The sequence below is a fragment of the Cavia porcellus genome, unplaced genomic scaffold (assembly GCF_034190915.1).
Source record: "Cavia porcellus strain 051 isolate PalLab524CR breed Dunkin Hartley unplaced genomic scaffold, mCavPor4.1 scaffold_25, whole genome shotgun sequence".
NCBI lineage: Eukaryota > Metazoa > Chordata > Mammalia > Rodentia > Caviidae > Cavia > Cavia porcellus.
Window position 1 is genome coordinate 7,230,379 of NW_026947508.1, and position 27,487 is coordinate 7,257,865.

The 27,487-nt window shown below is 55.7% G+C and overlaps 1 protein-coding gene across 5 annotated transcripts; it reads left to right on the forward strand.

The window, feature by feature from the left end:
• The first annotated feature begins 3,008 nt into the window (after positions 1–3,008).
• Mfn2 (mitofusin 2) lies at positions 3,009–25,522 on the forward strand. 5 transcript variants are annotated; one of them, XM_013153932.3, is made up of 20 exons: positions 3,009–3,202; positions 4,567–4,709; positions 5,208–5,291; positions 9,511–9,689; positions 11,973–12,108; positions 14,338–14,500; positions 15,435–15,559; positions 16,386–16,494; positions 16,596–16,703; positions 17,448–17,601; positions 17,839–17,906; positions 18,026–18,147; positions 19,356–19,482; positions 19,753–19,857; positions 20,059–20,161; positions 20,410–20,630; positions 21,015–21,170; positions 22,394–22,590; positions 23,220–23,354; positions 23,965–25,522. In XM_013153932.3, exons 4-20 carry the CDS (start codon positions 9,515–9,517, stop codon positions 24,032–24,034), a joined length of 2,274 nt encoding a protein of 757 aa, XP_013009386.1. In that variant the 5' UTR covers positions 3,009–3,202; positions 4,567–4,709; positions 5,208–5,291; positions 9,511–9,514; the 3' UTR covers positions 24,035–25,522. The 5 variants fall into 5 exon arrangements, with proteins under 5 accessions (XP_013009386.1, XP_013009387.1, XP_005004414.1 ...); XM_013153933.3 differs by having other exon boundaries at positions 5,225–5,291; XM_003471417.5 differs by having other exon boundaries at positions 3,013–3,202; positions 4,571–4,709.
• Positions 25,523–27,487: the final 1,965 nt, after the last annotated feature.

Sequence of the window (27,487 nt, forward strand, 5' to 3'; positions counted from 1 at the left end):
GAATTACTTGACACTCAACTTAAAGAGAAGTTCATTTGAGTCAGTGTCCAGTGGGTTCAGGCCGTGGTCAGCTGGTTCCAAAGCAGAAGGAGTGTGTGGTAGATGTGAGTGGTGGAGGAGGCTGCTCAGCTCATGGCAGCCAAGAAGCAGAGCGAGAAAGGAGGACTCACCTGCAGTCAGCTTCAGTTCCAACCACACCCCTCCTTTTAACAGTATATATCCATAAATTCATCAGTGAGTCATCCACTGAAGAGTAGAGGAGCCTGTGATCCAGTCCACTCCCATAAGTTCCACCCCTGAGCACAGACTTCTGGGGGACATTCCAGAGCTAAAGCATAACAGGGTTCTTGAGCTGATCTGTGCATGCGTGTGTGAGTGTGTGTGTGTGTGTGTGTGTGTGTGTGTGTGAGAGAGAGAGAGAGAGAGAGAGAGAGAGAGAGAGAGACAGAGAGAGAGAGAGAGAGAGAGAGAGAGAGAGAGAGAGACAGAGAGAGAGAGAGAGAGAGAGAGAGAGAGAGAGAGAAAAGTTTATTTGCTGGGGACTTGGGGATTGATTGACTCCAGGACCCTAAGCATGCCAGCCACATGCTCTGCCACTGAGCCACACCCCAACCTGGGGCTGTTTTTAACACCTTTTTCTGATGATAAATGGAATTCATGAGTGAAGCCTGAGCCAATGCTTGGAGGGAGGTTTAGGGAAGAGGAAAAAATGATAGGAGGCATTTGGGGAGATCCTTTAGGCTTCTACCTGACTTGGGCAAGATTCCATCAGAGAAAGGAAACGGAATTCATGGTTCCTGACAGATGAGAGGGAGGCAGGAGATTAAGGAGAAAACCATCAGCGACACTCTGAGACAGCTGGTCCTTGACGTTCCACTCGATGCCACATCTCAGACAGAGGTCTGGACACACCTACAGGTATGGCCTGGGTGTGGCCCCACTGTCCAGTCAGACTCTCAGAACAGACAGACACCCTGAGAGTGGTGAGGGAGAGAACGCTGCTTCTGAGCCACTTCCCAGGAAAGGCTCAGGGGTACTGATTCTCCTCTTGAGGCTCTCTGGCTAGATTTTGCCGTGCATTTGGGACAGGGCTGTTCCTGGGAAGCTGGGTCCTAGTGCAGCACGGAATCAACCCCTCACCCCTTTGGTCCTTGGTTCTTTGTGCCCTTCATGAAAGAATGCTGTCAAGACAAGGGTGAGCTGGGCATGGTGGCATAAGCCTGTACTCCCAGCACTCCAGAGGCTGAGGCAGGAGGATTGCTGTGAGTTCAAGGCCAGCCCAGGCTGTATAATGAGACCCTCTTTCCAGAAAAAAAAATTAAAAAAAAAATCCTGCCTGAGCAATTCAGTGAAATACTGAGTTACTCCTGCGTTTCAGTAGGATATTATCAGCACTGCTTATTAACATTTTACTTATTACTTTGGAATTGCAAAATGTCTTCCTGTCTTAGATGGTCAGTATTACCAAAATTACAGAAACTTACAAAAGATATTTTTTGTAGTATTGGGGATTAAACTCAGGGTCTATCTCACTGAGCTATGTCTCCAGTTTTTTTGAGGCAAGATTTCACTAAATTGCTAAAACTGGGCTCAAACTTGTGATCCTCCTGCCTCAACCTCCCAATTGCTGGGGTATGCTCCACCACAGTGGGCCCAAAGGGTAAATTCTTAATTTAAACCAGGTCCCAACCCAAACCATAGGGTCTTTAAAGAACATTTCCTTTTAGGCTGGGTTTAGTGGTGCACATCTATAATCTCAGTATTCAGGAGGCTGAGGCAAGACGATCACTTCAAGTTCAAGGCCATTGTGAGCTACAAAGCGAGTTCAAAGCCAGCCTGAACTGCAGTGTGAAACTCTGTTTCAAAAATTAAAGAAAAAAGAACACTTTCTTTCCTAGTATCACAGCAGCTGGCAATGCTGTGTGCTTTGTTTGGAGCTAGACAGCCGGTGGCTGGGGATCAGGAGAGATGTGCATAACGTCATTATGCTGCATAAGACTGCCTTAGCTTTGAGACCTCAGAAATCATTATAAATATATCATGTATTGAACTCTTTGTTTCTTAAGTGGAAAAGCATTGTATTTTGTATTCTGCCTAGCCAGTGCTGCTCAACAGAAACACAATATGGGCCACAAATGTGAATGCGATTTAAAATTTTCTAGTAGCTACGTTTTTGTTTGTTTGTGTTTGCACTACTGAGGATTGATCCCAGACCCTTCACACTGAGCTACGTCCCCAGGCCGTTGCAGATAGGACCTTTCTAAATTCCCAGCTGGGTTTGAACTTGCATTGCTCCTGTCTTAGCCTCTCTGAGGAATGGGACTACAGGCCTAGCCACGATTTTAGAAGTAAAAAGAAACCAGGGGCAAATTTAAGTAATTGTATTATTTAACCCAACGTATTCAAAATTATAATCTTTTACACACCAAGTCTTGGGGCATGTCTCAGTTTGCACCTACTGCACTGTGGGGACTCAGTAGCCACTCAGCAGTGACTGGTATACCAGTCCAGGCTAGGAGTTTCCCTGCTGAAACTGTCTACTGCTGTCTCTTGGTGCTTGGCTCATAATGAGAGTCCCAGTTGACTGTCGCTGGACCTTGGGCAGTCACTCTCTGAGCCTGGTACGCTGCTGCTGTTCTGATTTCTACAAAGGCAACTGAAGGGCAGCCAGCCCCAGCCTGCCTGTTTCCCTAGATGAGTCACTGCCCCCAACGCTGGTCCTCCTGAGGGCGCTTCTCAAAAAACATCCTAAGATTCAAGTCAGGGCTGACCGATTCTGGGGCAATAAGCCAGACGGGGGACCTGAAATCTGTACCCTTGTTTTTTTTCTTGTCCCTTGACAGCTGGAGGCCCCGCCCCGCCCCGCCCCGCCCTGCCGGCTGTAGCCCGCGCCCACGGAAACTACATCTCCCATAGTGCAGCGGAAGTCCCGAGGCTCTTACCACATCCGCTTGGGACAAGCCAGTGGTAAAATTGCACGCTACAGCGTCTTTCAAAGGGCAGAACCCTGAAATCACTGCGACATAAGGAGTAGTAAATTCCAAACGACTGAGCTCGGAGTCCACTGGCTCGTCTAGGCCGAGAGGGAAGCGGTCGACGGATGATGACGTGAGCGCCCCGCCCTGCTCTCGCCTCTCTTTGGGGTGGCGCTCGCTGGTGACATCATGGTTGTGATGGCCGCCGCGAGGCCGGGAAGGTGAAGGTGAGAGGGCTAGCTTGCTGGAATAGTGGGACTCGCCAGTCCCGGCACGGAGATCCCTGAGCTGCCCAGCCCGGGGTGGTGGGCCGGTGGGACTCTCAGGGCTAATGATCAGGTCATAGGAGGGTCCCCACGCTCTGGCCTGGAAGTCCGGCTCTTCGCGGCTCTGAGAGGAGGGGCGGGACGCAGGACCCTGGGCTGGGGCGTGGGGTCCTCTGGAGCTCCCATCGCACCCCTTCACAGTCTTAACGACCACATTCCGCGGCTGCTCCTTTCCTGTTTTTCCCTCAGTCCCCTTCTCTTGCCAGCATTTACTCAGGCAGATGCGCCCGTTCGCTGCTGGAGCGCCCTGCCCCGCCCTCCCCTACTTAGGGCGTTTGGTACAGCGGCTTATTTACTTGTATGATTTCTCGTAGCACTGTAATGCAGTGGAGGGCAAAGACTGTTCTTATCTCTAACCCCAGCGCCTAGCGTGCGCGCGCGCACACACACACGCACAAAAATGCTAAAGAAATGGCTGCTCGGATGCAGGACGCCAGACACTTGTCCTCCTTTTTTTTTTTTTTTTTTTGTCTTTTTTGAGACAGGGTCTCACTATGCAGTTCAGGCTGGCCTTGAGCTCACTTTGTAGCGTAGGTTGGTCTCGAACTCGCGACAATCCTCCTGCCTCAGCCTCCTGAGTGCTGGTATTACAGGCGTGAGCCACCATGCTCGGCCGTCCTCCGGTTTTGAAATCCATTTTTGCTCCCAATTGTTTAAATTTTCAGCGCTCTGTCTCCCTCCTCCCAGAAAGGAAAGGGCTCTGATTTCTCCCTTCCTGTCGCCAAAGAGGGGCAGCTAGGCTGAGCTTTCAAGTGAGAGAGGTGGGAGGTCTCAGTTCCTCGTTTGGCCACTCGACTAGCAGTGTGTAAACCTTCCAAGTAGTCCAAGCTTCTCTTTAGCCCTTGAGAGTTGAGAATGGAGATATTTACAGCAGCTGGGGTAGTTGGCTTTTAATGAGCTACATTTCTCTCCCTCACCCCACTCCTCCCATCTCTAGTTGGTAGTTGGTCCTCAGCACCAGTGCTTGTGCTGCCTTCCCCTCCCTCTCTGGATATGCTTTTACCAGATCCCCTCTAGGGAACTTCTGTAAGGCTTAACCAGCGGGGCTGAACACGTGTTTGTGCACACCCAGGCCTGGCCCCACACCTGTGTGTTGTGTCTTTCCTGCAGCATTTCCTCCCATGCCAGCCCAGCACCCCAGGACCTTGATGAGTAAGCTTCCCTGAGGGATGAGTTTGTTTGGCTTTGAAACCTGATTAGACTTGTACACACCAGTTGTTTTTTTCATTGTTGCCATCCATTGACATCTCCCCTTTCCTTCCCAGTAAGGCGGTTACAGGTGGAGTCAACACCGTCTACAGCCAACCTTGACGGGAGACAACACAGAGGAGAATCAGATTCTTACTACTTTTTGACTCCAGCCCTGTTCATGATGCCCACGCTGTGAACGTCTCTTACCACCCAAAAAGTAAGTGATAGCTGTGACCTCCAGCACCCTGGATCTGGGTTGAGTGGAAAGGGGTGTACTGTACTCTGCTGGCTCTGGCCCTCGGCTGGCATGTTTCTTGGTTGGGGTTCTCTTTGTATAGAGTGCATTGGAAACTGTGTTGAAAAAAACCACTCTGTCTCCTTTCTGCTTCCACGAAGAATTCACTGGGCATTGTGAGAGCCTGTTTAAAGTGGCCAGGATCTCCTGGGCTCCCTGAAGAATTATCTCTGTCGGGACTGGGGATTTAGCTCAGTGGCATAAGCACCTGCCTTGCAAGCAGGCAGTCGTGAGTTCGATCCCTGGTACTAATAAAGAAAAAAAAAAAAAAGAATTATCTCTGTCTCCCTGTTTTTAGTTCTGTGAGGCGCTGTTTCTTATCCCTGGCTCTGCCCAGCAGAGGGTGGCTCCTTATTACAGTTCTTCTAAGAATCTGCCCTGTTCCTTTACCCTGTATATCCTTCTGTTTCAATCTCTCAGCTTCTCCTCTGTTCCAGCTGTGCCAGCTGACGATCGTGGATACATTTTATTTTCCCTGCTAGGAGTTGCTGTACATAAAACTGGGTAAGGAGGTGGTGTGGCTTTAGGGACTGTGCTTGAGACCCAGACACTCCTTGCAGTGAATTTGCTACCCCTGTGCCTACATCCTAAATACCTAATACTTCCCAACTAACCACCTAGGTTAGTGAGGGCAAATCTTTTAGAGCTTTCACTGCTACAAACAGCATGCTGTGATGTGGGTTCTCCATAGGTTCATGACCACTGGCCTAGGTTGAGGCAAAGCTTCTGGTCACCTTGACATGTTAAGAGCAGTTGCATTCCTAATTGGATTTGTTTCCAGTCTTCGGTTATTATCTGTTAGTAGTGTGCTCCTGGCACTTTTCAGAAGTGAGATTAGGAGACTACCAGGATGAAAGAGCCTTTCCAGGAATGCAATCATCAGAATTTTGTTTCATTTTGTTTTGGCTTTTGAGGCAGTGTCTTTGGCATGTAGTTCAGGCTGCCCTTGAACTAGAGGTGATCCTCTTACCTCAGGCTCCTGAGTGCTGGGATTACAGTTGTGTGCCACTATACCCAGCTGCTTATCACAGTGTTAAAGCTTGTTACTCAGAAGAGTCTTCATTGAATAAATTTGTGTATTGCTGCTCCAATATAATTAAATTGTCACCGTGTGTGCCAGTGGAGAGAGACAGCAGCCCAGTATTTATTTTTTTGGTCTTTTTGAGACAGGGTCTCACTGTGCAGTTCAGGATGGCCTTGAACTCTCACTTTGTAGCCCAGGCTGGCCTCGAATTTGTAGCGAGCCTCCTGCCTCAGTTTCCCAAGTGCTGGGATTGTAGACATGCCCCACCATGCCTGGCCCTGTCTGAGACTATAATATCAAGAGCACTTTGAGCTCAAAAGCTCCGAGTGTGCAACTTAGTGTGCAGCTGATACTGGAATTGGACCCTCCAGCTCAGCTGTGCTGGGGGATGGGCTGCGCATGCCTGCGGTGATCCCTGTGTCAAAGTCGTGTCTATCAGGGCTTTCCAGAGGAGGAACGGGAAGCCAGCCGCTTCCCACAGCGTGAGAGAGGCAGCAGACAAAGCCCTGAGATAGTGGGGGCCCTCTCTTGGCTCTCGTGCATGTGTTTTGCAGCTTTGGTCCTCTTGTGCCCACGTGTATGTCCAGCCTGCTCTTTGGAGGGATTGTGTTACAGAATCTGAAACGTTTGTCCAGCTCTCTGGGCACACTGAGCCCAAATATTGCTTTCTGAGAAGAAAGAGGATTTGGGTGTCCAGGAAGGTTTAAAACTGTCCCTGGGGGGTGTTCCCCTCTCACACCATGACTCATAGTGGTGGAGAGGAAGGTAACATGGAAGGAGGCCACTGTTCTTGAAGACTGGCTTTCGAGGAGCTCAGAGCCTAGGTGGGGACACAGTCTGGTGAGGGTGGGCGTTCCCTGTGCAGGGGGTGACGTGAGTTGGGCCTAGGACAGTAGGAGCGTATGGCTTATGGGTAATTAAGGGAAAGTGTTCCCGGGAGAGAGCAGGGTCAAGTGTGGAATCTGAGCTTGGGGGTCGGCAGCGCTGGAGAGATCACACAGCTTGGAGCAGTCACTCGTGGGTTTTTTCCCACAAGGTGTTGGAGACATGCGCTGCGGGTGTTATCGCGGCAAGCACAGGGCGTTTCCTGGCTGAGCTCCCCGCAGACTTTAACCTTGAGGGACTGAGCTTTTACTGACATGTGTTCCCGAGAACCCTGCCCTTACTGCTCACTCATGCTTTTAGTTCTTAGCCTTCAGGCTTGCGCAGTGACTAGAATTTAAAAAGCACCTGCTTCTGAACCTGACTCCTGCAAGCAAGCTGTTTCTGCAGCCGGCACAGCTGAGCTTCCCAGCGGGCCTGTTTACTCTGTCTCCAGGCCCGCTGGTGGGAGAGGCAGGTCCTCACCTCAGCCCAGTTACTTTCTTTGCAGGCCCGGGGCTTTTGGGGAGATCTGGCTAATCGTTATTGTTTTAAACCGCGTAATTCTTTGATTCCTTACTTTGTGTGTGCATGCTAAGCTTGTAGCAGTTTTACAGTGTTATACTTGTGGTACACATGAAGAAATCAAGGTTCTAAGATGAAATAACTCGGGGGCTGAGGATTTAGCTCAGCGGCATAAGCGCCTATCTTGCAAGCAGGCAGTAGCGAGTTCGATCCCCGGTTACCGATAAAAAAGAAAAAGACAAAAAAAAAAAAAAAAAAAAGATGAAATAACTTGCTTAATGTTGTTTATGTAGCCCAGAAAGAATACAGTCATGATGGTTTCTCTCTCTCTCTCTCTCTCTGTTTTTTCTTTTGTCTTTTTGAGACAAGGTCTCACAGGGTGGTTCAGGCTGGCCTTGGGTTCACTTTGTAGCCCCAGCTGGTCTTGAATTTGGAAAATCCTTGTGCCTCAGCCTCCCGAGTGCTGGGATTGCAAGAGTGAGCCGCCACATCGGGCTGTTTTTTTTTTTTTTTTTTTTTTTTTTTATGTGTTTTGTTTTGAGATAGTGTCTCACAATGTAGCTCAGGCTTCTCTTGAACTCTCAGTGACCCTCCTGTCTCAGCCTCCCAAATGCTAGGAATACAGTCATGTGCCACCACTCCTGGCTACAGTCACAATTTGTATCCACTGATAGCTGATTCCAAAATCTGTCCCGTGTAACCCCCCATCCTGTCCCATCCCAGACCCCTTTTTTAGTGTGGGCCTCTCCCCCATCAGTGCTGGGATCCAACCCAGGAGCTGGGCCAGGCAGGCACTGTACCACCGAGCTACACCCACCCAGCACTTCTCGTGTGTCTGCCTGGCCGCACCTGGATCTGCTTTTCTGCTTTGAGGACCAGTCACTTAATTTCCAGTCTTCTCCTCAAGGCCCTGCTGTCTTTCTTAGTCAGAAAAACACATCTCAGAGATGTGGCAATGGACGGAGGAGGTGGGTGGAAGCAGAAGTGGGGTCACTTCCTTCCTCTTCTTCCCAGGAGTCTCACACTGCAAAAGGATTTGTAGAGTTGAGCAGTGCGTGTGGTTCCTGTCTCTGCCCATCTGTCTGCGTCCTCCTTGGGCCGGGTAGTTCCTAAGAGCTGGTTTTGGTGCTCAGTCTCCCCCACTTTCTCCGGATGGCCTTTCTGCTTCTCAGGACCTTGCTCAGCACTCCGGGCACCCTTTGCCAGTTCCTCTTGTGTGCGCGCTTGGGAGCAGCGCCTTCTTTCCGCCTGAGACTCGGGGCTGATGGGCGGGGCTGCCCAGCAGGGAGGCACAAAGCCAGGCACATCGTGGCATACACATTCTCTGGTCCTGGCGGGACCTTTTCCTTGTACTGCCCTGGACCGAAGGGCTGTGCCGGAGGAAGGGCTCCCTGCATGAGGACCTGGCAGGGTTTCCCAGCCACATCTGGAGCCGCTTTCTCTGATTGCCACTTTTGACCTTTGCCCAGGGGACTTCAGAGTCAGGTCACTTTGCCATGTGGAGCAAATGCACTGTAGAGATGCATATGAGGGTGACAGAGAGAGAGAGAAGAGAGTGCCACATAAAAAGACAGTGTTAATAACGTTAGCAGTGCTTACGACAGCAGTGCTTATCACACAGTGGTAGAATTAGGGCTTTTTCCTTTAGTTTCTAAATTTTCTACAATCCAAGGTACAGTAAGAGACCAATAGATGTTTTTTCGAGTGAGTTTTGTTTTGTTCTGTCTTTTTGAGGGGGTTCCCCTACGCAGTTCAGGCTGGCCTTGAACTCACAGCTGTCTCCTTTCTGAGCCTCCTGGGTGCTGGGATTCCAGGTGTGCACCATCACGCCCAGCCTCGAGTCAGTTTTAGCCCCGTAAATCAGTGAGGAATGGGCACCATCAGGCTTCTGGGCGGCAGAGTGGCCCCGGTGCGTGCCGGGTGTCGCTGACCTTGAGCCTCACTCTGCGCTGTCTGCGAGGTGCTTGGATGGTGTGTGGGGAGAAGTTAGGGCTGGTTAGAGGATGGCTTCTCTGTGTGACCTCGCCATTCCTCTGTCTCTCTGTCTGTCACCATCTAGCAGGCAAGGTGTGGCCAGCACCGGGCCTGGACTCAGGGCCTTGGCTGCAGGTGTCTGTGCCCGTGCAGCGTGGCAGGGACAGTAGTCTCAGTGTCCTGAGGTCTGCCCTCCTAGTCTTCTCATGCTGGCTCTCACCTGGTCACTTGGAGCGGCCCCAGAGGTGGTCCCAGTTCTCCTTCCATGGCCTGTCATGCCCTAGCACCGTGTCCCCTGGCCGGTGTTCCTGGGCACGCTCACATTGTCTCCTCTTGCAGCGCGATGTCCCTGCTCTTCTCTCGATGTAACCCCATCGTCACGGTCAAGAAGGATAAGAGACACATGGCCGAGGTGAATGCGTCCCCTCTCAAGCACTTTGTCACCGCCAAGAAGAAGATCAATGGCATCTTTGAGCAGCTGGGGGCCTACATCCAGGAGAGCGCCGCCTTCCTGGAAGGTGAGTGGGCGCCTGCTCAGCCGGGACGCCTCAGACCCTCTGAGCTACTCGGAAAGCAGGCTTCGGAGTGTGGGGGGTGCAGCCTCACTCTGGGGGGACACGTGCGCCCAGGGGCCATTCCCCTTCATGGTGCTCTGTTTTCACAGTCCCGTGGGTTTAGGAAGTGGGCAGCTTAGGCCGGGAAGACCCAGGAACCAGCAGGTCAGATTTGATCTAAGAATTGCATCAACTCGTCTCACGCCGTGAGGGTTGGGTGAAGGTTGTCCCCATCTAAAAGAGAAGCACACTGAGGTTTATGATTTGTCCCCGTGCGAGTGACCTAGTGCTTGCTGACAGCCTCACCCCGCCCCGTTCTGGCCGCCGGAGTGCCAGGCACTGTCGGGTGGTGGTTATCCTGGGCGGGCTGCCCTGCCCGGGATATTTTTAGATTGGTGACAGGACTATGAATAGACATTCCTGTCACCTTTGCCTCTGCTACTCGTTACTAATTCGAGGCCTGCCTGTAGTCCCTGGCCGTACCAGCAGAGAAGGGCCGGCCGCTTGGCCGTAGGCCGGGGGTGTGAGCCCCGGTGGCTGGCGCCCAGCTGCCCTGGATTTTCTGGTTTGGAGGGGCCCAGGTGAGACCAGGCATTTTCAGAGCTCCCTCAGGAGTCTGTGCAGATGTCCCTTGGGCAGCCATCTTCTCTCCAGCTGCTGTCAGCTGGGGTCCCCGACCCCACATGCCTGTAACAGGGCCACTGGGGCTCGCAGTCCATCCCCGAAGGAGGCGTCTGGGTCCAGCTGTGTTAACTTGTCTGTGCCCAGCCTTCTGTGTGGTACCTGATGTGAGGGAAAGTGTCCCTTGCGTTTTAAATTAAAAATAAGTGTGGGGTGTAGCTCAGTGGGAGAGGCTTTGCCTAGAGTGCCTGAAGCCCTGAGTTTGATTGCCAGCAATTAAATAAAGAGGTAAAGAGTTTTGAAAAACCTGAATTCTAATAGTATAGGGTTGAGAGTGAAATGATTCCACCTGACTAGCTGTGTGTTTAGCGGACATTTGCTAACAAAGGCGCTCATCATGGAGAATGGGTCCTGTGCGCCTCACGTCTTGGCCCTCGCCTCCCATTGCCGCCCTTCCCTCCGTCCCCCCTTCCCAAGATCGTCCCATCTCCCCGCAGCCTCCCCGTTTCCATCACTTGGGCTTCGCTCCTCTTTATACTCGGCTTTCTCCTCCTCTGTCCGCCCGGTAGCGTAGCGTCTGGTCTCCGGAGCCTGTGCCTCAGCATTGCCTGCCTCTTTAGCAGCAGCCGCCCTGCTCAGCTGGGATTTGTGCCGGGCGTGGGATTACAGAGGTGGTAACAAGGCTGCCGTCCTCCCAGAGCCCAGGGTGACCTCTGTGACCCCGAGTCACTGGCTCGCCTGAGGCTGTGGCCAGCGCATGCTTCAGGGAGGTGTTTGTGTGACAGTGCTTTGATCTGTGAAAATGTGTGGTCCTCACCTCTTGGTCCCGGGATGGAAAGGAGCGGAGGAATCCTGGGCTGCAGCTGGGGCTGCTCTGTGCCGGGAGGGCAGCTTCCCAGCTGGGCCTTCTCCAAAGGGCAGGCAGCAAGAGCCTGTCACCACCCGCTTTGCTGGGTGGCCACAGCCTTGGGAGCCTGCGTCCTCCCGGTCACTGCAGAGGCGTGTCCGTGTGCCCATGCGGGGGTGGGCATGGTGGGTGCAGCCTGGGGGCTGCCAGCTTGGAGGTGTAGTCGAGAATGCTCCCAGTCACCTGAGGCCTGTTTGGGGGGATAGAGAGATGGAGAGAGAGGCCAGCAGGGCCAGGTCAGGAGGGACCTTGTGCAGTGACATGGAGGGCTCAGAACCTGGGCACTGGTGTGACTCTTGCCTCCCCTACTTCTGCCCTGTGCAGAGTTACAGCAAGGCTGGAATGAGGCAGTGTGTGGAAGGTGCCCAGCACAGTGCCTGGCTGGTACTGAGAGCTTTGTAAGCATTTGTTGAGGAGGAATATGTAAGGAAAAGAGCGGTTAACATTGGGGATTCCTGGCGGCCCCTGCTCTCCGTGCTTTCACTTAGTTGAGCTGCACATAGTGATCTGAGTGTCTCTGCCTCCGTCTGACGGGGAGCCTTGTGCCTGAGGCTCCAGAGCTGGTGCCTGTGAGACTCGGGAGCCTAGGCGGCCTTGCTGCCAGTCATGCCCTGGCTGCCTCGTGGAGGTTCTGGTGAGCAGGGCCAGCACTCGGGCCCTTCCGGCTGCGGTCACAGAACTCCCATCACATGGCAACCCTCTGTCATCTTTGCCTCCAGACACCTACAGGAATGCAGAGCTGGACCCTGTCACAACCGAAGAGCAGGTTCTGGACGTCAAAGGCTACCTGTCCAAAGTGAGGGGCATCAGCGAGGTGCTGGCCCGGCGGCACATGAAGGTGGCCTTTTTCGGTCGGTGAGTCTGGAAGCCCACAGCTGCTTCCTGGGCTGGGCCGGGCTGGGCTGGGCCGGGCTGGGCTGGGGCCAGCGGCCTGCCTGAGTCCTTCGAGTTCTTTTGTATGTTGAATTTGTAAAAGTCTATGTAATACAAGATTAACCTTTTTGTTGGTGGTGGTGCTGGAAATGAAATCCAGGGCTCCCAGGTGCCAAGCATGTGCTCTGTCACCCGCTGTACCCAGCCACCCACGTTAACCGTTATGAGGTACAGTACACGGTTCAGTAGCCAGTGTGTCCGCATTACTTTATGACCTGTTTCCAGAACCTTTCATCTCACGGACCTGGAATGGTCACCATTCAGCAGCGGTTCCCCGTTACCCCGCCCCAGGCCTGGCCAGCTGCCTTTCGCTCTCTGTGCTTAGGAATTTGAGTGCTCTAGAATAGAGGCCTCACTTAAGTGGAGTCAGACTGTGTCTCATGGCGACTGACTCTTGTCAGTGCCTCCGTGTGGTAGCCTGTGTCGGAGTTTAAGGCTGAGCTGGTCCAGCAGCACACGCCTATAATCCCAGCACCCAGGGAGGCTAAGACAGGAAAGTCACAAGTTCGAGCCCAGCCCCAGCAACCTAGCGACCTGCCAAGACAGTTTCAAAAGGCAAACAGTCAGGGGCTGGGATGTAGCTCAGTGCACAGGCCCAGGTTCAGTCCCCTGGAATGGAAAAGCAAGCTGAAAACCCAAAGCCACCTTTCAGGGCTGAGTCCTGCTCCATTCTGTGTGGGCCACGTTCATCTACTTGCCCACCTGTGAATACTGGGTTGCTGCCACCTGTCTGCTGTGGCGAACACTGCTGCTGTGACGTGGGGACAGCTCTGTCTTCTGCACCTTGCTTTCTGCTCTCTCAGGCCACACAAGCGGTCAGTGGGTCGCATGAGCCTGCTGTGCGTAATGTTCCGGGAGCCACTGCGCTGTTTCCCCTTGTGCACCCCGAGCACCAGCCTGTGGTGTCTCCCACCCTTCCAGCACCGATGGCTTCCTGGGTTTTGCTAGCAGCCGTGCTGACTGGGTGAATTGGTGTCCCACCGAGAGGAGTGTTTTTGCATCCTGTCTGTGTTTGTTTTGTTTCTGAGATGGGTTTGCTATGTTGCCCAGCCTGGGCTCCAACTCCTGGGTTCCCTGGGTTCGTTACTTCTCTCGTTGCTGAGACAAAATACCCGACCCGAAGTTAAGAGGGGAAGGGCCAGGGGTTTAGTCACCTCAGAAGCACCTGCGTGGCAAGCGCAAGGTCACGAGCTCGATCCCTGATCCCCAGTGCAAAAAAAAAAAAAAGACTAGCCAAAGTTAAAGGGGAAAGAGTAATCTAGCTTGCACTTCGTAGCACTTTCAGTCTGTAATCGGCTGGCTCCAGGGCACAGTGGCATGGCGACAGGCATTTCAGAGGACAGAGTTCATGGCTGGCAGAGGGAGCAAAGCAAACAAGAGACTAGACAAGCCGCTTTCTGCGCCTTGTATTGTGTCCAGGCTATCGGGGTTCGGGTGGTGCCAGACTGATCAGTAGATTTATTGAGCAACCACCCGCCCTTACTCCGAGCCCCTCAGTCCTAGCATTGGGCCTGGATCAGCCGCACACTGTAGATCCGGTCACCTCTGAAAAAGCCCCACCTGGAACTGCATGAGGCTTTGAGGGGACATGTAGTCCCAGACCACAACATGGATTTCCCTGCCTCAGCCTCCTGACTCCAAGGGGTACAGGTGCAAGCCGTTGTTGCCCTTGGTTCCCACTTTGAGTGAAGCTTCCCCCTCTGCTTTCATGTTATAGTTTTCTAACTAGATATCTAAAAATAAATTAAAATTGGAAACAGGAAGAAGGCCCCTAGCCAGGTGGGGTGCCGGGCATGTGGCAGTTCCTGGGGAACTGTGCCTCGAGTCCTGTCCTGATGCCCTGCGACGGCCTCGGAGTGGCCCTCAGCTCAGTGGTTCATGCTTGCATAGGCCCCAGCTGTGCTGCTGGTGCTGGGAGGCAGCGGGGTGTTCAGGGACAGGTCGCACGAGCCCCGCACAGATGGGCCTGAGGTTGCAGCCCTGGTGGTGGCCCAGCCTCAGGCCAGGGGACATTTGCTGCCTATTTTAGTGAGCACAGAGCGCGTGCTCTGGGTGCTGTCTGGCCACCAGTGACAGTGCAGAGAACTGGATTTGGGGCTACCAGTGACAGCTGCTGCTGCTGGCTTTGCTGATGGCCTTGTGTCCTCCTAGGACGAGCAACGGGAAGAGCACCGTGATCAATGCCATGCTGTGGGACAAGGTTCTGCCCTCCGGGATTGGCCACACCACCAACTGCTTCCTGCGGGTGGGCGGCACCGAGGGCCACGAGGCCTTCCTGCTTACCGAGGGCTCGGAGGAGAAGCGGAGCGTCAAGGTGGGTGTTCACCAGGGGGCCATGTCACAGGGTGACCCCACCCCGCACGAGGGCCGGGCCCCCTGCACTGGGAGGCAGGAGACCCTGGGCCCTCACACGGACTCTTTGGAGGACAGGAGTGATCAGGGAGTCAGGTAAGCCACCGGTGAGCCTCAGGGTCCAAGTGACGGCTGTGCACATCCATGGTGACAGAGCAGGGAGAAAGGCGCCACCACTGCTCTTAGTCCTGAGTGGAGAGGCCTTGTGAGCCGGGACTGCTGCACGCCAGCCGGGACCTGCCACCTGGGTGCTTCCGTTTGTCTCAGGGAAACCGAGTTCCTGCCTGGGGCCAGGTGCTGAAGGAGCTCTGTAAGGAGTTAATGCCAACGCGGTAGTGACAGCATGTACCTGGGAGGCTGAGGCAGGAAGATCACTGCAAATCTGAAGCCAGCATGGGCTTCATAGTGAGTTCAAGATCAGCCTAGACTACAATGGGATATCTTGTCTCAAAAAAAAAAAAAAAAAAAAAAAAATGCAGTTTCAGTTTTAAGGTGATATCTAAGAAAGAGTCTTGAGGAAGAAAGGGTTTTTTTTGTTTGTTTTTCATGCTATTAGGAATTGAACTCAAAGCCATTGCATTGATATATATAGATATGTAGATATATCTATAGATATATTTTTTAGATTTTTGAAAGTCTGGCATAGTCACTTAGGTTGCCTCGGCTTGGCTGCAATTTGTGATTCTCCTGCCTCAGCCTCCTAAGGATTGTAGGTGTGCACCAGCATACCCATCTAGAAAGCTGGTTCTCACTATACCTCCCAGCACTTAACTTTATGTAGGAGACAAACGGAAAGGGGTAGCTGACTAGACCGCCATGCCGTGGCAGGCGCTGTTGCAAGCCTGGCTGGGCGGCTGCCCCGCAGCCTGACCATCCTCTCCCTGCTCCCCCAACAGACTGTGAACCAGCTGGCCCACGCCCTGCATCAGGACGAGCAGCTGCACGCTGGCAGCCTGGTGAGCGTGATGTGGCCCAACTCCAAGTGCCCGCTTCTGAAGGATGACCTGGTGCTGATGGACAGGTAGCAGGGGCGCCCCTGCGGAGGACTGAACTGGGAGGCGCTGGGTTTCCATCCGATTCTGCACGATCCCGCCTTGCTCTGCTTTCTTTCTCTTTTCGAGGTGGTGGGTTGGGGGCTTTGTCTGCACCCAGGCGAGTGCTCTGCCCCGGAGCTGTGCCCAGTGCTCACTCTCGGCCCCAGTGTTGCTGCCTTTGAGACGGCTCTGCCAACCCCCCTCCTCTGGGTTCCCTCCGGGGTCTGGCTGCCAGAGCTATTGCACCAGGGCCCTGCCGATCTTTCAGGACTGGGCTTGGGGAGATGGGGAGAGCTGCGGGGTGGAGACCGTCTCGTCCCCAGGTCCCTCATGTGTGTGTGTGCTGCAGGAGATCCTGTGGTGGTGGGGTCAGAGTAGTATTTGATTCCCGTCTGGGGCCGGCATGGTACTGGGCACTCACTCATGCTAGGCTGCGCTCCAGCACTGGGCTGCAGTCCCAGTCCTTTCTTTTTAAAATTTGAGACCAGGTCTGCTGAGTTGCCCAGGCTGGCCTTAAACTTACTGTCCTCCTGCCTCAGCCTCCACACCCAGACAAGCGCTTGTGCCACTGAGCTAAATCCCCGGCCCTAGTGATTACATTTGTATAAGGGTGGTACACGCATATGTGAAAAGCCACACGTTGGCCAGGCAGGCTAGCAGGATGCGAAGTAGGAAGTCAAGCTCGCCACACAAGGGCCAGGCCGCTTCCTCCCCCCAGCCTGCCTGCCTCGAAGCCCCCAGTCTGTTCACAGCTGGCGCGACAGGGCTCGAAGTCTGTGCCCAGCCCTGTTGGTTTGCCCCTGTCGCCTCTAGCCCTGGAATCGATGTCACCACAGAGCTGGACAGCTGGATCGACAAGTTCTGCCTGGACGCTGACGTGTTCGTGCTGGTAGCCAACTCGGAGTCCACCCTGATGCAGACGGTACCTCCTCCCCTCCCTTCTCCTGGGACCCTGCTTCACAGGGGCTGGGGCGCCCCGGCTGGCGCAGCGCCTTTGTCCTGAGGCCTTGTCCCCCTGTCCAGGAGAAGCAGTTCTTCCATAAGGTGAGCGAGCGGCTGTCCCGCCCAAACATCTTCATCCTGAACAACCGGTGGGATGCGTCCGCCTCGGAGCCCGAGTACATGGAGGAGGTGAGTGCCTCTGTGTGACATTTGGGGGCTGCATCTGCCCGTCACCACGCTGTGCGCTCCTGGGAGCCGGCAGATCTGGTGTCTTCCCTGAATTGATGGCAGCACCAAGGTCCTCCAGGTGTTGGCTGCGGCGTCTTCTGATGGCCCGGAAAGCACGTCTGTCACGCGTCTCTGTTTGGGGTCATCTGTGCTCATTTTGGTTCATAAAACTAATAAATACAGAACAGACTCAGCTTCCAGCAGATGAGAGAAGGAAGCTTGGAAGGAGAGTGGAGAATGATCGGTTTCCAGTGACAGCTTTCAGCTCCTGATGTGTGTGAAGGGAAAGGGCGGTGGCTGGTGGCGGGACTGATGCATTTTCCCAAGTCCGCAGCCGTCGGCCCAGAGTCCAGACCTGGCTGATGCTGGGCCCGTGACCGTGGCGGATTCCTTAACGTTTCTTGGCATCCAGGGCTCATTGGAGGGAGGAGTGCAGTGGATAGATTTGCTGAGAGGATGAAATCTCTTAAAAACTCCTGACTTTTGTATGCCTGATCCGCCTTGGGCCGGTCCCCAAAACACCCCCACGACAGCACTTCTGGGGAGTGTGGTGGCCAGGGATCAGAGGGGCCGGGTGACCTATCACACTGAACGTGCCTAAATGACCCGTTAAGGAAAACAAATGCAGTTTGGGGCTGTGGGCCCCACAGGAGCAGCCTGCCACACCCCACCCTGGTCACAAATTCCCCTCTGTGTGGGCCTCAGGTGCGGCGGCAGCACATGGAGCGCTGCACCAGCTTCCTGGTGGACGAGCTGGGCGTGGTGGATCGAGCCCAGGCCGGGGACCGCATCTTCTTTGTGTCTGCCAAGGAGGTGCTCAACGCCAGGATCCAGAAAGCCCAGGGCATGCCGGAAGGAGGTAACCGTGGGAACAGAGGTCCACCTTTTCTCGGGTTCAAGGGGTCAGGCCACGTGGAAATCGAATTCCACTCAGTGGAAATCGTTTTGGGGAGGGGCGGTGAAAAGGTCCTGGGGTGAGAGGCCCTCGCTGTCCAGCACTCCTCCTGTGACTGGGGCAGGGGAGTCCGGGGTGGTGTGTGTGTGTTTGTGTGTCCCCTCTTGTCTCTGCATGGCTAATGCAATGCAACTCCCCTAGGGGGTGCGCTCGCAGAAGGCTTTCAAGTGAGAATGTTTGAGTTTCAGAATTTCGAGAGGAGATTTGAGGTAAGTCCCTTGAGGCTGCCGTCAGCTGATCCTGCGCCTCCTGAGTGCCCCCTGGTCCAGTCCCCGGTAGAGAAAGCCAGAGCCTGGCCCTGACTCCCCCAGCCGCTCTTGCCTTCCAGGAGTGCATCTCCCAGTCTGCAGTGAAGACCAAATTCGAGCAGCACACGGTCCGGGCCAAGCAGATCGCGGAGGCCGTGCGCCTCATCATGGACTCCCTGCACATCGCGGCGCAGGAGCAGCGGTAGGAGGACGCTATGCCACTCGCCCCGGGCAGCTGGGGCGACCCCGGGCAGGGCCCAGGGGTGGCCGAGTGTCTGGGCTTCCACTCAGACCCCATGGAGCCCCGTGGACAGCTGGGGGGCGGCGGACAGCTGGACGGACGACAAGCGGGGAGCAGGGACCGCTGGAAAGCAGGACCTCTGGGGAGCGGGGCCGCCAGTGCTGCCCACCTGCTTGTGCAGTGTGGCCCCTGTCCTGCCCCCGGCTATTCTCTGAGCCTGAACTTGGTTTTTTTTTTCCTTAAGTTTTTGTTCTTTCCTTTTTGGAGATCTTTTTCTGTCTCTTTGAGACAGGGTCTCGCTATTGCAGTTCAGGCTGGCCTTGAGCTCATGTTGTAGCCCAGGCTGGTCTTAAACTTACAATAATCCTCCTGCCTCAGCCTCCTGGGTGCTAGAATTACAGGCCTGTGCCACCATGCCCAGCTTGGAGAAATTTAAAATATAGAAAAGTACAGAAAATAATATAAAAGCACCTTGTTTCCCACCACCCAGAATTGGCAGTGTTTGCTCTGTATTAAATGCAAATATAACTGAAGGAAGTGTTCAGTGCCCTTTGACTGGCTGACCCTGTCGTTCCTCAGAGCCACTGTGGCCGATGCTGCCCTGTTCACATCAGTCCCCGCACACATACGGCAGCCCTGTGGCAGGCTGGAGTTGTCGGGGTGGTGGCTCCTGCGTGCCTGCCTGTACCCTGCCCCTCTCCTCGCCGGGTGTGCTCACAGCTGGTGACGCTTGGAGAGCCAGCCTGCCATGGTCACCAGAGCCCGTTTTCCTACCAGCTGATTTTTAGTCTTGGTTTTTCCTATGCCATGCCCTAGAGCAGCGGCCACCTGCTTGTGACCCCCAGGCACCTCTGTAAGTCTTTCTAGGACTTAATCCTAGAGGTTCCGCTGCTGTGCCCCTCCTGGCTCCCAGTGCTGTCTGCAGGGACTCCCTGCAGCGTCAGACCCGGCCCTTTCCCAGCCTCTGGGGAGAAGGTAGCTTTCCTTTCGTTTCCATGGTCACCAGTGAGGCTGAGCTGGCTTCCTTCCTTATCAACTGGTTGGCAGAATTTTTTCTAATTTCCCCTCTCTGTCGAGTCGGAGACCAAGGAGTGATTGTCACTCACGAGTCCTGGGCGGGCCCGGGCCTTCGGGCACCGTGGCCTCTGAGCCCTGCCCCCTCCCTGCAGGGTTTACTGCCAGGAGATGCGCGAAGAGCGGCAGGACCGGCTGCGGTTCATTGACAAGCAGCTGGAGCTCTTGGCTCAGGACTACAAGCTCCGGATTAAGCAGATTACGGAGGAGGTGGAACGGCAGGTGAGACTCGGGAAGGGTTCAGGGTGGCGGGGACTCAGCGTCCACGGTGCTGGGAAAGGGACGGGCAGACAACCTCTCCTGAGAGGCCTTCTTGGCTTCCAGGAGGAGGTGGTGGCCCTGATTCAAGAGTATGGAGCTTCGCCTTGGGCCCCACTGTGTGTCGCCGGGCCGGTCTCCCTTCCCCGGGTCAGACTGGCCTCAGGTGGTCCACCATCTCGGGGTACAGCCCGGTGCTTCCTGCTGTTCACTTCGTCCTTCCCTGGGCTGTAGGTGTCCACTGCTATGGCTGAGGAGATCAGGCGCCTCTCTGTGCTGGTCGACGAGTACCAGATGGATTTCCACCCCTCTCCAGTCGTCCTCAAGGTCTACAAGAACGTGAGTTACGAGTTCGTGGCAGCACGGCCTGCTTTGCTCTTTGGCTGTCGATGGAGTCACCACCAGACAGTGGTTGGGCTCTGGCTGCTGTGGCCAGGGCGCCTTTGCAGTGCAGAGGAAGCCTTGAGGGGAGCCTTCCTTGCTCACCCCGTGGGCTCCTGGTGGGGTGCCGCCCCTCTTACCTCCCTCTCCCGCTCGCAGGAACTGCACCGCCATATAGAGGAGGGGCTGGGCCGGAACATGTCTGACCGCTGCTCCACCACCATCACCCAGGCCCTGCAGGCCATGCAGCAGGACATGATCGGTGAGTGCTGTGTCCACTGGGTCCTGGGGCTCTCCTGTCCTGTCACCCCTGGGGGACCTGTCCTGGGACTGTCACAGCCCGAGAGGGGCCTAGGTCCTAGCCGAGCCTGTCACAGTGAGGCTGCCCCACAGGGCTGGTTTCTGGGCAGAACTTGGCACCCTTGGCCGCAGCTGGTGTGGCCCGTGTGCTGAGGCTTGGCACCCATGGGGCGCAGGCCCGAGCTCACATTGGCTTTGTGTCCCTGACAGATGGCTTGAAGCCCCTCCTTCCGGTGTCTGTGCGGAATCAGATAGACATGCTGGTCCCTCGCCAGTGCTTCTCCCTCAGCTACGACCTCAACTGTGACAAGCTGTGTGCTGACTTTCAGGAGGACATCGAGTTCCATTTTTCTCTGGGGTGGACCATGCTGGTGAATAGGTTTCTGGGCCCCAAGAACAGCCGTCGGGCCTTGATGGGCTACAATGACCAGGCAAGCAGAGCTCCTCCCCAGGGCATCATGGGAGGTCGGTCTGTGCCCCACCACCAGACACAGGAGCTGTACTAAAGCGGGGTCCCCGGGGCAGACAGCTGGGCCGTGTGCGCAGCGTGGCCCAGTGTGCTCAGCAGTGCGGGGGTCAGCCTGGCCTTGTCCAGCACGATGCTGGCTGAGTTCGCTCTGGCACATGGTAAAGGAATGCTGCCCAAAAAGCTTGCTTCCTCTTTTTTTGCTTTTGGGACATAGTACGAGCTCTTCCTGCAAAAAAGGGGCAGACGCTCTGCATCCCTGTCCCAGATCCCCAGCCTTGGGGTCCCTGAGGGTTTGCTTCCCTGAGAGATGTGCCACTTCTTACCCCTTCGTCGCCTCTCCCCACAGGTGCAGCGTCCCGTCCCGCTGACACCTGCCAACCCCAGCATGCCGCCCCTGCCGCAGGGCTCCCTCACCCAGGAGGAGCTCATGGTCTCCATGGTTACTGGCCTGGCCTCGCTGACATCCCGGACCTCCATGGGCATCCTGGTGGTTGGCGGCGTGGTCAGTGATGAGTCCTGTTCAAGGAGCCTGGGGGAGAGGGGAGAGGCCTCGGGGCTCGATGCTGGGGTGGTCCCTGCCTCCGCCCAGCACTTCAGTGAGCTGAGTATTTCTTTTTTGGTACCGGGGATCAAACTCACCACTGCATGTTTGCAAGGCAGGTGCTTGTGCTGCTGGGCTAAACCCCTAGCTGAGCTGAGTATTTTCTATCCTTGGGACCTCTATGCTTAGGACGCCAGAGCCCCCGCTTCTTTTTGTGGGAGGGGCTGGTACTGTGTATTGCGCCCCAGGCCTTGGTCATGCTAAGCTAGCAACTGACTTAGCCACCAGTCTGCATCTCCAGTCCTGTTTGTTTTGAGCAGGGTCTCACTAAACTAGTTCCCCGGGCTGGCCTTGAGCCCACGGTCTTGCTGCTGAGGAGTTGGGATTAGAAGAATGCGGCCCATGCCTGGCTACCCAGGGCCTTGTCTGTGAGCCAGGAACTTGGCCAGGGTCGCACAGGCAGCCGAACGCCTCACTGTCAGGCTCTGAGCCCTGCTTTTTGGCTCTAACCTGTTGCTGTCCCAGACCAGAGGGAGCCATTTGCTGGGGGGCGATGTGCAGAGCTCTGATGGCCCGTGTCGTCAGCAGGAGACATGGCTCTGAGACACTAGCCTGGAGCTCTGAGAATTCTGTTTGCTGCAAGGAGGGGAAATGAGCTCAGCAGCAGGGTAGATCCTTACCTAGCATGCGGGAAGCCTTGGGCTCGACCCTCAGCACTACAGAAAAACAATTCTACTTAGCTGGGCATGAGGGCGTGTGCCTGTGATCCCAGCACTCTGAGAGGCTGTGTAGCAGGACTCCAAGTTCAGGAGCCCAAGTCCTGCTGTGCAGGACTCCATCCTGGGCAACTTAGCTACTTAGCAACCCTGTTTCAGAATTTAAAATAGGCTGGGGATTTAATTTAATGGGAAGCTCTGGATTTAATCCCTGGTACTGCCAAAAACCTGCAAACATCTGCTTACATGGGTCTGGCCCCCATACCATGCATAATTCATATCCTATGGCCAGCGCTTCCTAGCTGGAGAGAGACCCACCCCTGGCCCTGGAGGGTGGGGAGACATTGCAGGGGTGTCTCAGTGGAGCCCAGGCTCCCTGCTTGGGGCTCCAGCCATCCTGGGAGTGACAGAGCATGAGGCCGTGGAGGGGCCCCAGAGGCACCGCTCTGCTGACAGTGCCCTCTGCAGGTGTGGAAGGCGGTGGGCTGGCGGCTCATTGCCCTCTCCTTCGGGCTCTACGGCCTACTCTACGTCTACGAGCGCCTGACCTGGACCACCAAGGCCAAGGAGAGGGCCTTCAAACGGCAGTTTGTGGAGTACGCCAGCGAGAAGCTGCAGCTTATCATCAGCTACACGGGCTCCAACTGCAGCCACCAAGTCCAGCAGTGAGTGGCCCGCTGGCCCTGACGGGGTCATCTGCCCTCTGGGAAGTGAGACCCAGCTGCCTCCAGCCTTGCCTGCAGCATCCTGGATCCTGGGCCTCTGTGCCCACATTGGTGCCAGGAAGGGGAAGAGGTCTCTGGGACATTATGTCCTGGGCTAGGCCAGGCTGGGGAGACAGGCACGTGTGCCGTGCCGTGCCATGCATGGCCTGGGTCGCAGCCTGGTCGTGGCACCCCACAGGCCCAGAGGTGCCTGCCGTGGGTCAGGGGTTGGAAGCACTGCTCCACTGCTGGGTGGCAGCTTTGCTGACTCCTGGGCACCTAACTCCACCTCCTTCGTGCTTGAGGTGGGTCGTGTTTTAGCAGCATATCCTTTTCACCACGAGGAAACCGAGCCTTGGAAATCATGTCTTGTTCTCTGCCACTCGAGTGACAAGCAGTGGTGTCAGGCTCTGAATCCTGGCCTTACGCCCAAGCTGGGCTGCACTGCCCAAGCTGTTGCCTGTCCTGCCATGGTGGTGCCCTGGTTACAGTAGGTGGGAAGGGGCCCGCCTGGCCCTGTGTGGCACATTCAGCCACCGTGACCTCCTACCAAATGGCCCTGTGCATAGCAGCCACTTCTGTCCCCCCAGGGAACTGTCTGGGACCTTTGCTCATCTCTGCCAGCAAGTGGACATCACCCGGGAAAACCTGGAGCAGGAAATTGCTGCCATGAATAAGAAGATCGAAGTTCTGGATTCCCTGCAGAGCAAAGCCAAACTGCTCAGGTGAGGCCGAGGGCGGCCCAGGCCGTGGGTCCAGAGTGGAGCCCAGGCATGGCAAGAGCCCTGTGGTGGGAACTCGGGGCTCCATGTTAGACATTTACCGGGCACTGCTGGCTGTCAGACAGTGCCAGAGCTTTAGGGTCAGGGAGTGAGGCACAGTGGCTCTGCCCGTGATCTGGGGGCATCTTGACACCTTAGAAGCAAGAACAACAAAACCATGGGATTGTGACTCCAGGCCTTCTGCGAGCTGCAGCAGCTCCTGAGCCAGCAGTTCCCTGTTGGAGCAGGAAAGCAGTGCCTGCACAGGGTGACCCGCCACCCACAAGGACAGGGCTGGGACCTCATCTTCAGGGGTGTCGAGTGAGACGAAGCTTCTTTTTTGTTATTTGTCTTTGAGACAGGGTCTCCCTATGCAGTTCAGGCTGGTCTTAAACTCACTTTGTAGCCCAGGCTGGCCTTGAACTCCCCAGTGACTCTCCTGCCTCAGGCTCCTGAGTACTGAGATTACAGGTGTGCGCCACCATGCCCAGCTTGAGACATAGAGCTTCTGTGGGCAGGCCGAGCCAGCCTTACCCGTCAGCAGCCCGTGTGCGAAGTGGCCGTGTCTTTGCAGGAATAAGGCCGGTTGGCTGGACAGCGAGCTCAACATGTTCACGCACCAGTACCTGCAGCCCAGCAGATAGTGGACGGCAGGGGACGTGCGAGGAGGAGGGCAGTGCCGCCTGCCCTCGGTGATGCATGGCCCCACGATGTGGCCTCCACCTCGGTCCCTGGCCACCACCCCCCGAGTGAAAGCACCTACTGTCTCGTGCTGCTCCAGCCCTTCGGCACCAGTCCCCGCCTCTCGCCCGCTCCTGCAGGGCACCTCTGGCCAGGCCCCTGGAGGAGGCTCCGGTGATGCCCGCCAGATGGTCCTGGGAGTCAGGGCCAGGCCTTGCCCCGCCTGTCAGGTCCCTGGACTGAAAGTCATCTGTCTGCTTGGGAAGGTCGTGAGATGTCCACCTTGCAGATCAACTGACAGCAGCCCTCAGGGGTTCCAGGCAGAGCCCCCGCCTTCCTTCAGCCCTGTGCACTGTTCCCTTGCACCCCAGCACACCCATGACGAGGCCACGTCGGCATGGCCAGGTGCCCTTTCCCAAAGCGTCTGAAATGATTGCAGAAAGGCGTGTGGCGCAGGACTCCTGTGTGGTGCTGGCGGGAGCTGGTCTGGCCTAGGTGGGCAGAGGATGTAGAAGAAGGTCTGCGGAAGGTGGGGGCGCTGCCCTGCTCAGGACGGCTGGAGAGTGCGCTTGGCACAGAGCAGGGCCCCCGCTGGACCTTGCCCTGTGAGGGGCACACGGGCCTCAGCCCCCACTCCACTATCTTAATGGCGTCCCCATCTCACTAGCCACCCTTGGCCCGGGGCCTGCAGACTGTTTTCTGTGCCAGGTGGGAATCCTGACCCCATTCTCCTGCGCTCCTGGACCCCCAGAGCCTCCTCTGACAGGCCTGGTCTCATGTCCACTTTGAGAACTGCTTCCTGTTTTCGTGTGTTGGGATTGCTACTACTCAGAGTGGGCAAGATTCCTGTCACTGTGGTGTTAACTGGGAAAGGCAGGGCCTTGGCAGAATGTTCTAGAAATAAGTGCTGCAGGATGGAGACCAGGGCGGGCCTCCACAGAGGGGAGCTGGTCCTGCTGGGTTTCAAACCCCTGACACGTGAGGAAAGGAGGTGGTGCGTGGCCACACGGGAGGCCACCTGCAAGTGCTGGCTCGGCCCCAGGCCCTCCCTCCCCGTTCTGTGGGGCAGTGGTCAGCTAGGCAGGGGGACAGTGTGCCATTAGGACAGGTGTGGGCTACTCACAGCCTGTGGGGAACAGTCAGCATCGCCCGATCCCAGTGAGTCCCTGGGAAGTAAGTAAATAAATAAACATGAATTCTGTTCCGCATAGCCCTGGGCAGTGTGTGGAATCCTGTTTCTTCCAGGAAGTGAGTAGAGGGAAATTGTGCCGCTGAGGGACGCGTGGCCGAGGGCACCGCACGGGGGGCCGCTGATGTTCAGCTTACCTCTGCTGGGGTGCAGACGTGCTTGCCGTGAGTTTCTCCCTGCGTGTGTAAGGTGCCGCCTCTGCTGAACCCCCTGTACCCTTGCCGTGATCTGGGAAAGTAAATAAAGCCCAGTGGGAACCGTGTGTGGTGTTTCTCCTGGTGCAGAGCCCTGCCTGCGCCCTCCAGGAGCAGCCTGCACTTTGGGGGTCCCTGGGGGGGAGGGGGGACTCCTGCAGGAAATGGAGAGCGATTCCTTCAGTGATTTCTCTGTAACTTCAGACTGCTCATCACTCACTGCAAACAGTGACTCAGACCACCACGCCCTACTTCCCTTCTTGAGAATCTGACTGTGACCTCTTGTGTTTTTCAAGTTTCTTCGAAGTGCCTTTGGGAGCAGATAAGGGCGATGGGTGGGTTTCTCTGCCCTGGGTCCCCTTGACTTGTGCGCCCACTTCCTGTGGCTGCCGGCTTCATCCTTCCAGATTTCCAGGCCCCCGGCGTCAGCCTCTGTCCGGCCTCCAAACCTTGACCCTTTCCAGCCCTGCCTCCTCACCCCGCTCCCTGGTTCCCCCTGTGACTGGGTGGCAGCCAGAGTGACCTTTCGTCTCTGTTGGGAGCCATGCTGTGGCTCCGCCTCGTCCAGGCTCCCCAGGCTCTCAGGTCTTGCTCCCTCTGTGGGGCTCACCTCGGCCCTTGCTGTCCCTGAGATTGCTGAGCCAGCCAAGCCGAGTGCTCCAGTCTGCCCAGTGTCACCTTGGGAGGTCAGCCCCCACGACACCGTGGAGATCCCGGGCTCCTTCCCTGTCCCTGTGTTTATCATGGATACACATGAAATCCGAGCCCTGTGGAACTCAGACTTGAGTCCCTGTCCAGACAGCACAGTCCGCGTGGGAACTCGTCCTGTGGCCTTGACCCGCATGCCTGCAGGAGACGTGGCTCTGGGGATCTGAAAGAATTGTACACTCAGCAGTGCTGTGTCTCCTGCACAGCAGAAGCAGGCTCAGAGGAGTCAGGGCCCCTTTGAGTCCCAGCTTCTATGAAGGGGCTGATGCAGCTGAATCTTCTCTTGCAAAGTTCAGGGCTTGCAGACCTTTCACTGGGACCCCCAGTTCCAGGCACGCTGTAACCCGCCACGCACATAGAGCTGTAAGGTAAGCAAAACGTTTAAAATGAACAGGCTGAGTGTGGTAGCACACGCCTATAATCCCACCACTCGGGAGGCTGAGACGGGAGCGAGGACTTGAGTTCCAAGCCAGCCCCGGCTACATAAGGACAGAAGTTGCATCTGTCATTAGCAAGATGGTTTTACCACCCACTCGGTTCTGGCCAGCTGGTCATAGCCGGAAAGGGGCGTTGGTGCCGTCTTGCTTCTCACCAACACTGCTTGTTTATTTAGTCCAGGCCAGGGCCAGGCTCATTCCTGTGGTTTCTCAGGCTCCCCTGTCTGCCTGCTGGAAGTTCTGGCCCCCAGGGTCAGTGTCCCACACAGACCAGGAATGTAGCACTGAGTTCCAGCCCTGGGAGCCCTATCCAGGAGAACATCTGTTTCCCAGGGCTCCTCCAAAGCAGGGCCTGCATTCCAGATGCTGGCCAAGGTCACTGTCATCAGGGCACTGTTTCTCATCTCCTGTTTCAGAGCTTGCCTCTGGGCTTCGTGATAGCGATCAGTTTGCTAGTGTGGTGGTGCACATACCTTTAATCCCAGCGCTTTGGAGGCTGAGGCAGGAGGATCTAAGCTAGTTTGAGGCCACTGAGTTCAAGCCAGCTTGAACCACATAGCAAAGCCCTGTCTCAACAAAACAAAATAAAACATAGATATGGAACCACCTGGATGATTCTCCTTGAAAGAAGAGCGGTTATCTCCATTGTGGATAAACTGGCCCTGTCTCCTGTATTGGTATGTACAGAGCTGGCTAGGACTTTTCCCTCCAATTGGCTTTAAATTATGTGAATTGGGCTGGCAGAGGAGGCCATGTGCAATCTTTGGAGCAAGGTTTCCCCACCCAGTGACTCATGAAAAACGTGCTCTGTGCTGTCAGCTGGGGACCGAACCTCGAGATAAGAGGCTGTGACTTCCCAGGGCAGGAAGAACTGTACATCAGAGCTGA

What these genes read in the sequence shown, in the direction of transcription:
- Mfn2 (XM_013153932.3), top strand. Translation starts at nt 9,515, where the DNA reads ATGTCCCTGCTCTTCTCTCGATGTAACCCCATCGTCACGGTCAAGAAG. An exon ending in TCCTCAAGGTCTACAAGAAC is followed by an intron (nt 19,858 to 20,058) that starts GTGAGTTACGAG and finishes TCCCGCTCGCAG; the next exon opens with GAACTGCACCGCCATATAGA. An exon ending in TCCTGGTGGTTGGCGGCGTG is followed by an intron (nt 21,171 to 22,393) that starts GTCAGTGATGAG and finishes TGCCCTCTGCAG; the next exon opens with GTGTGGAAGGCGGTGGGCTG.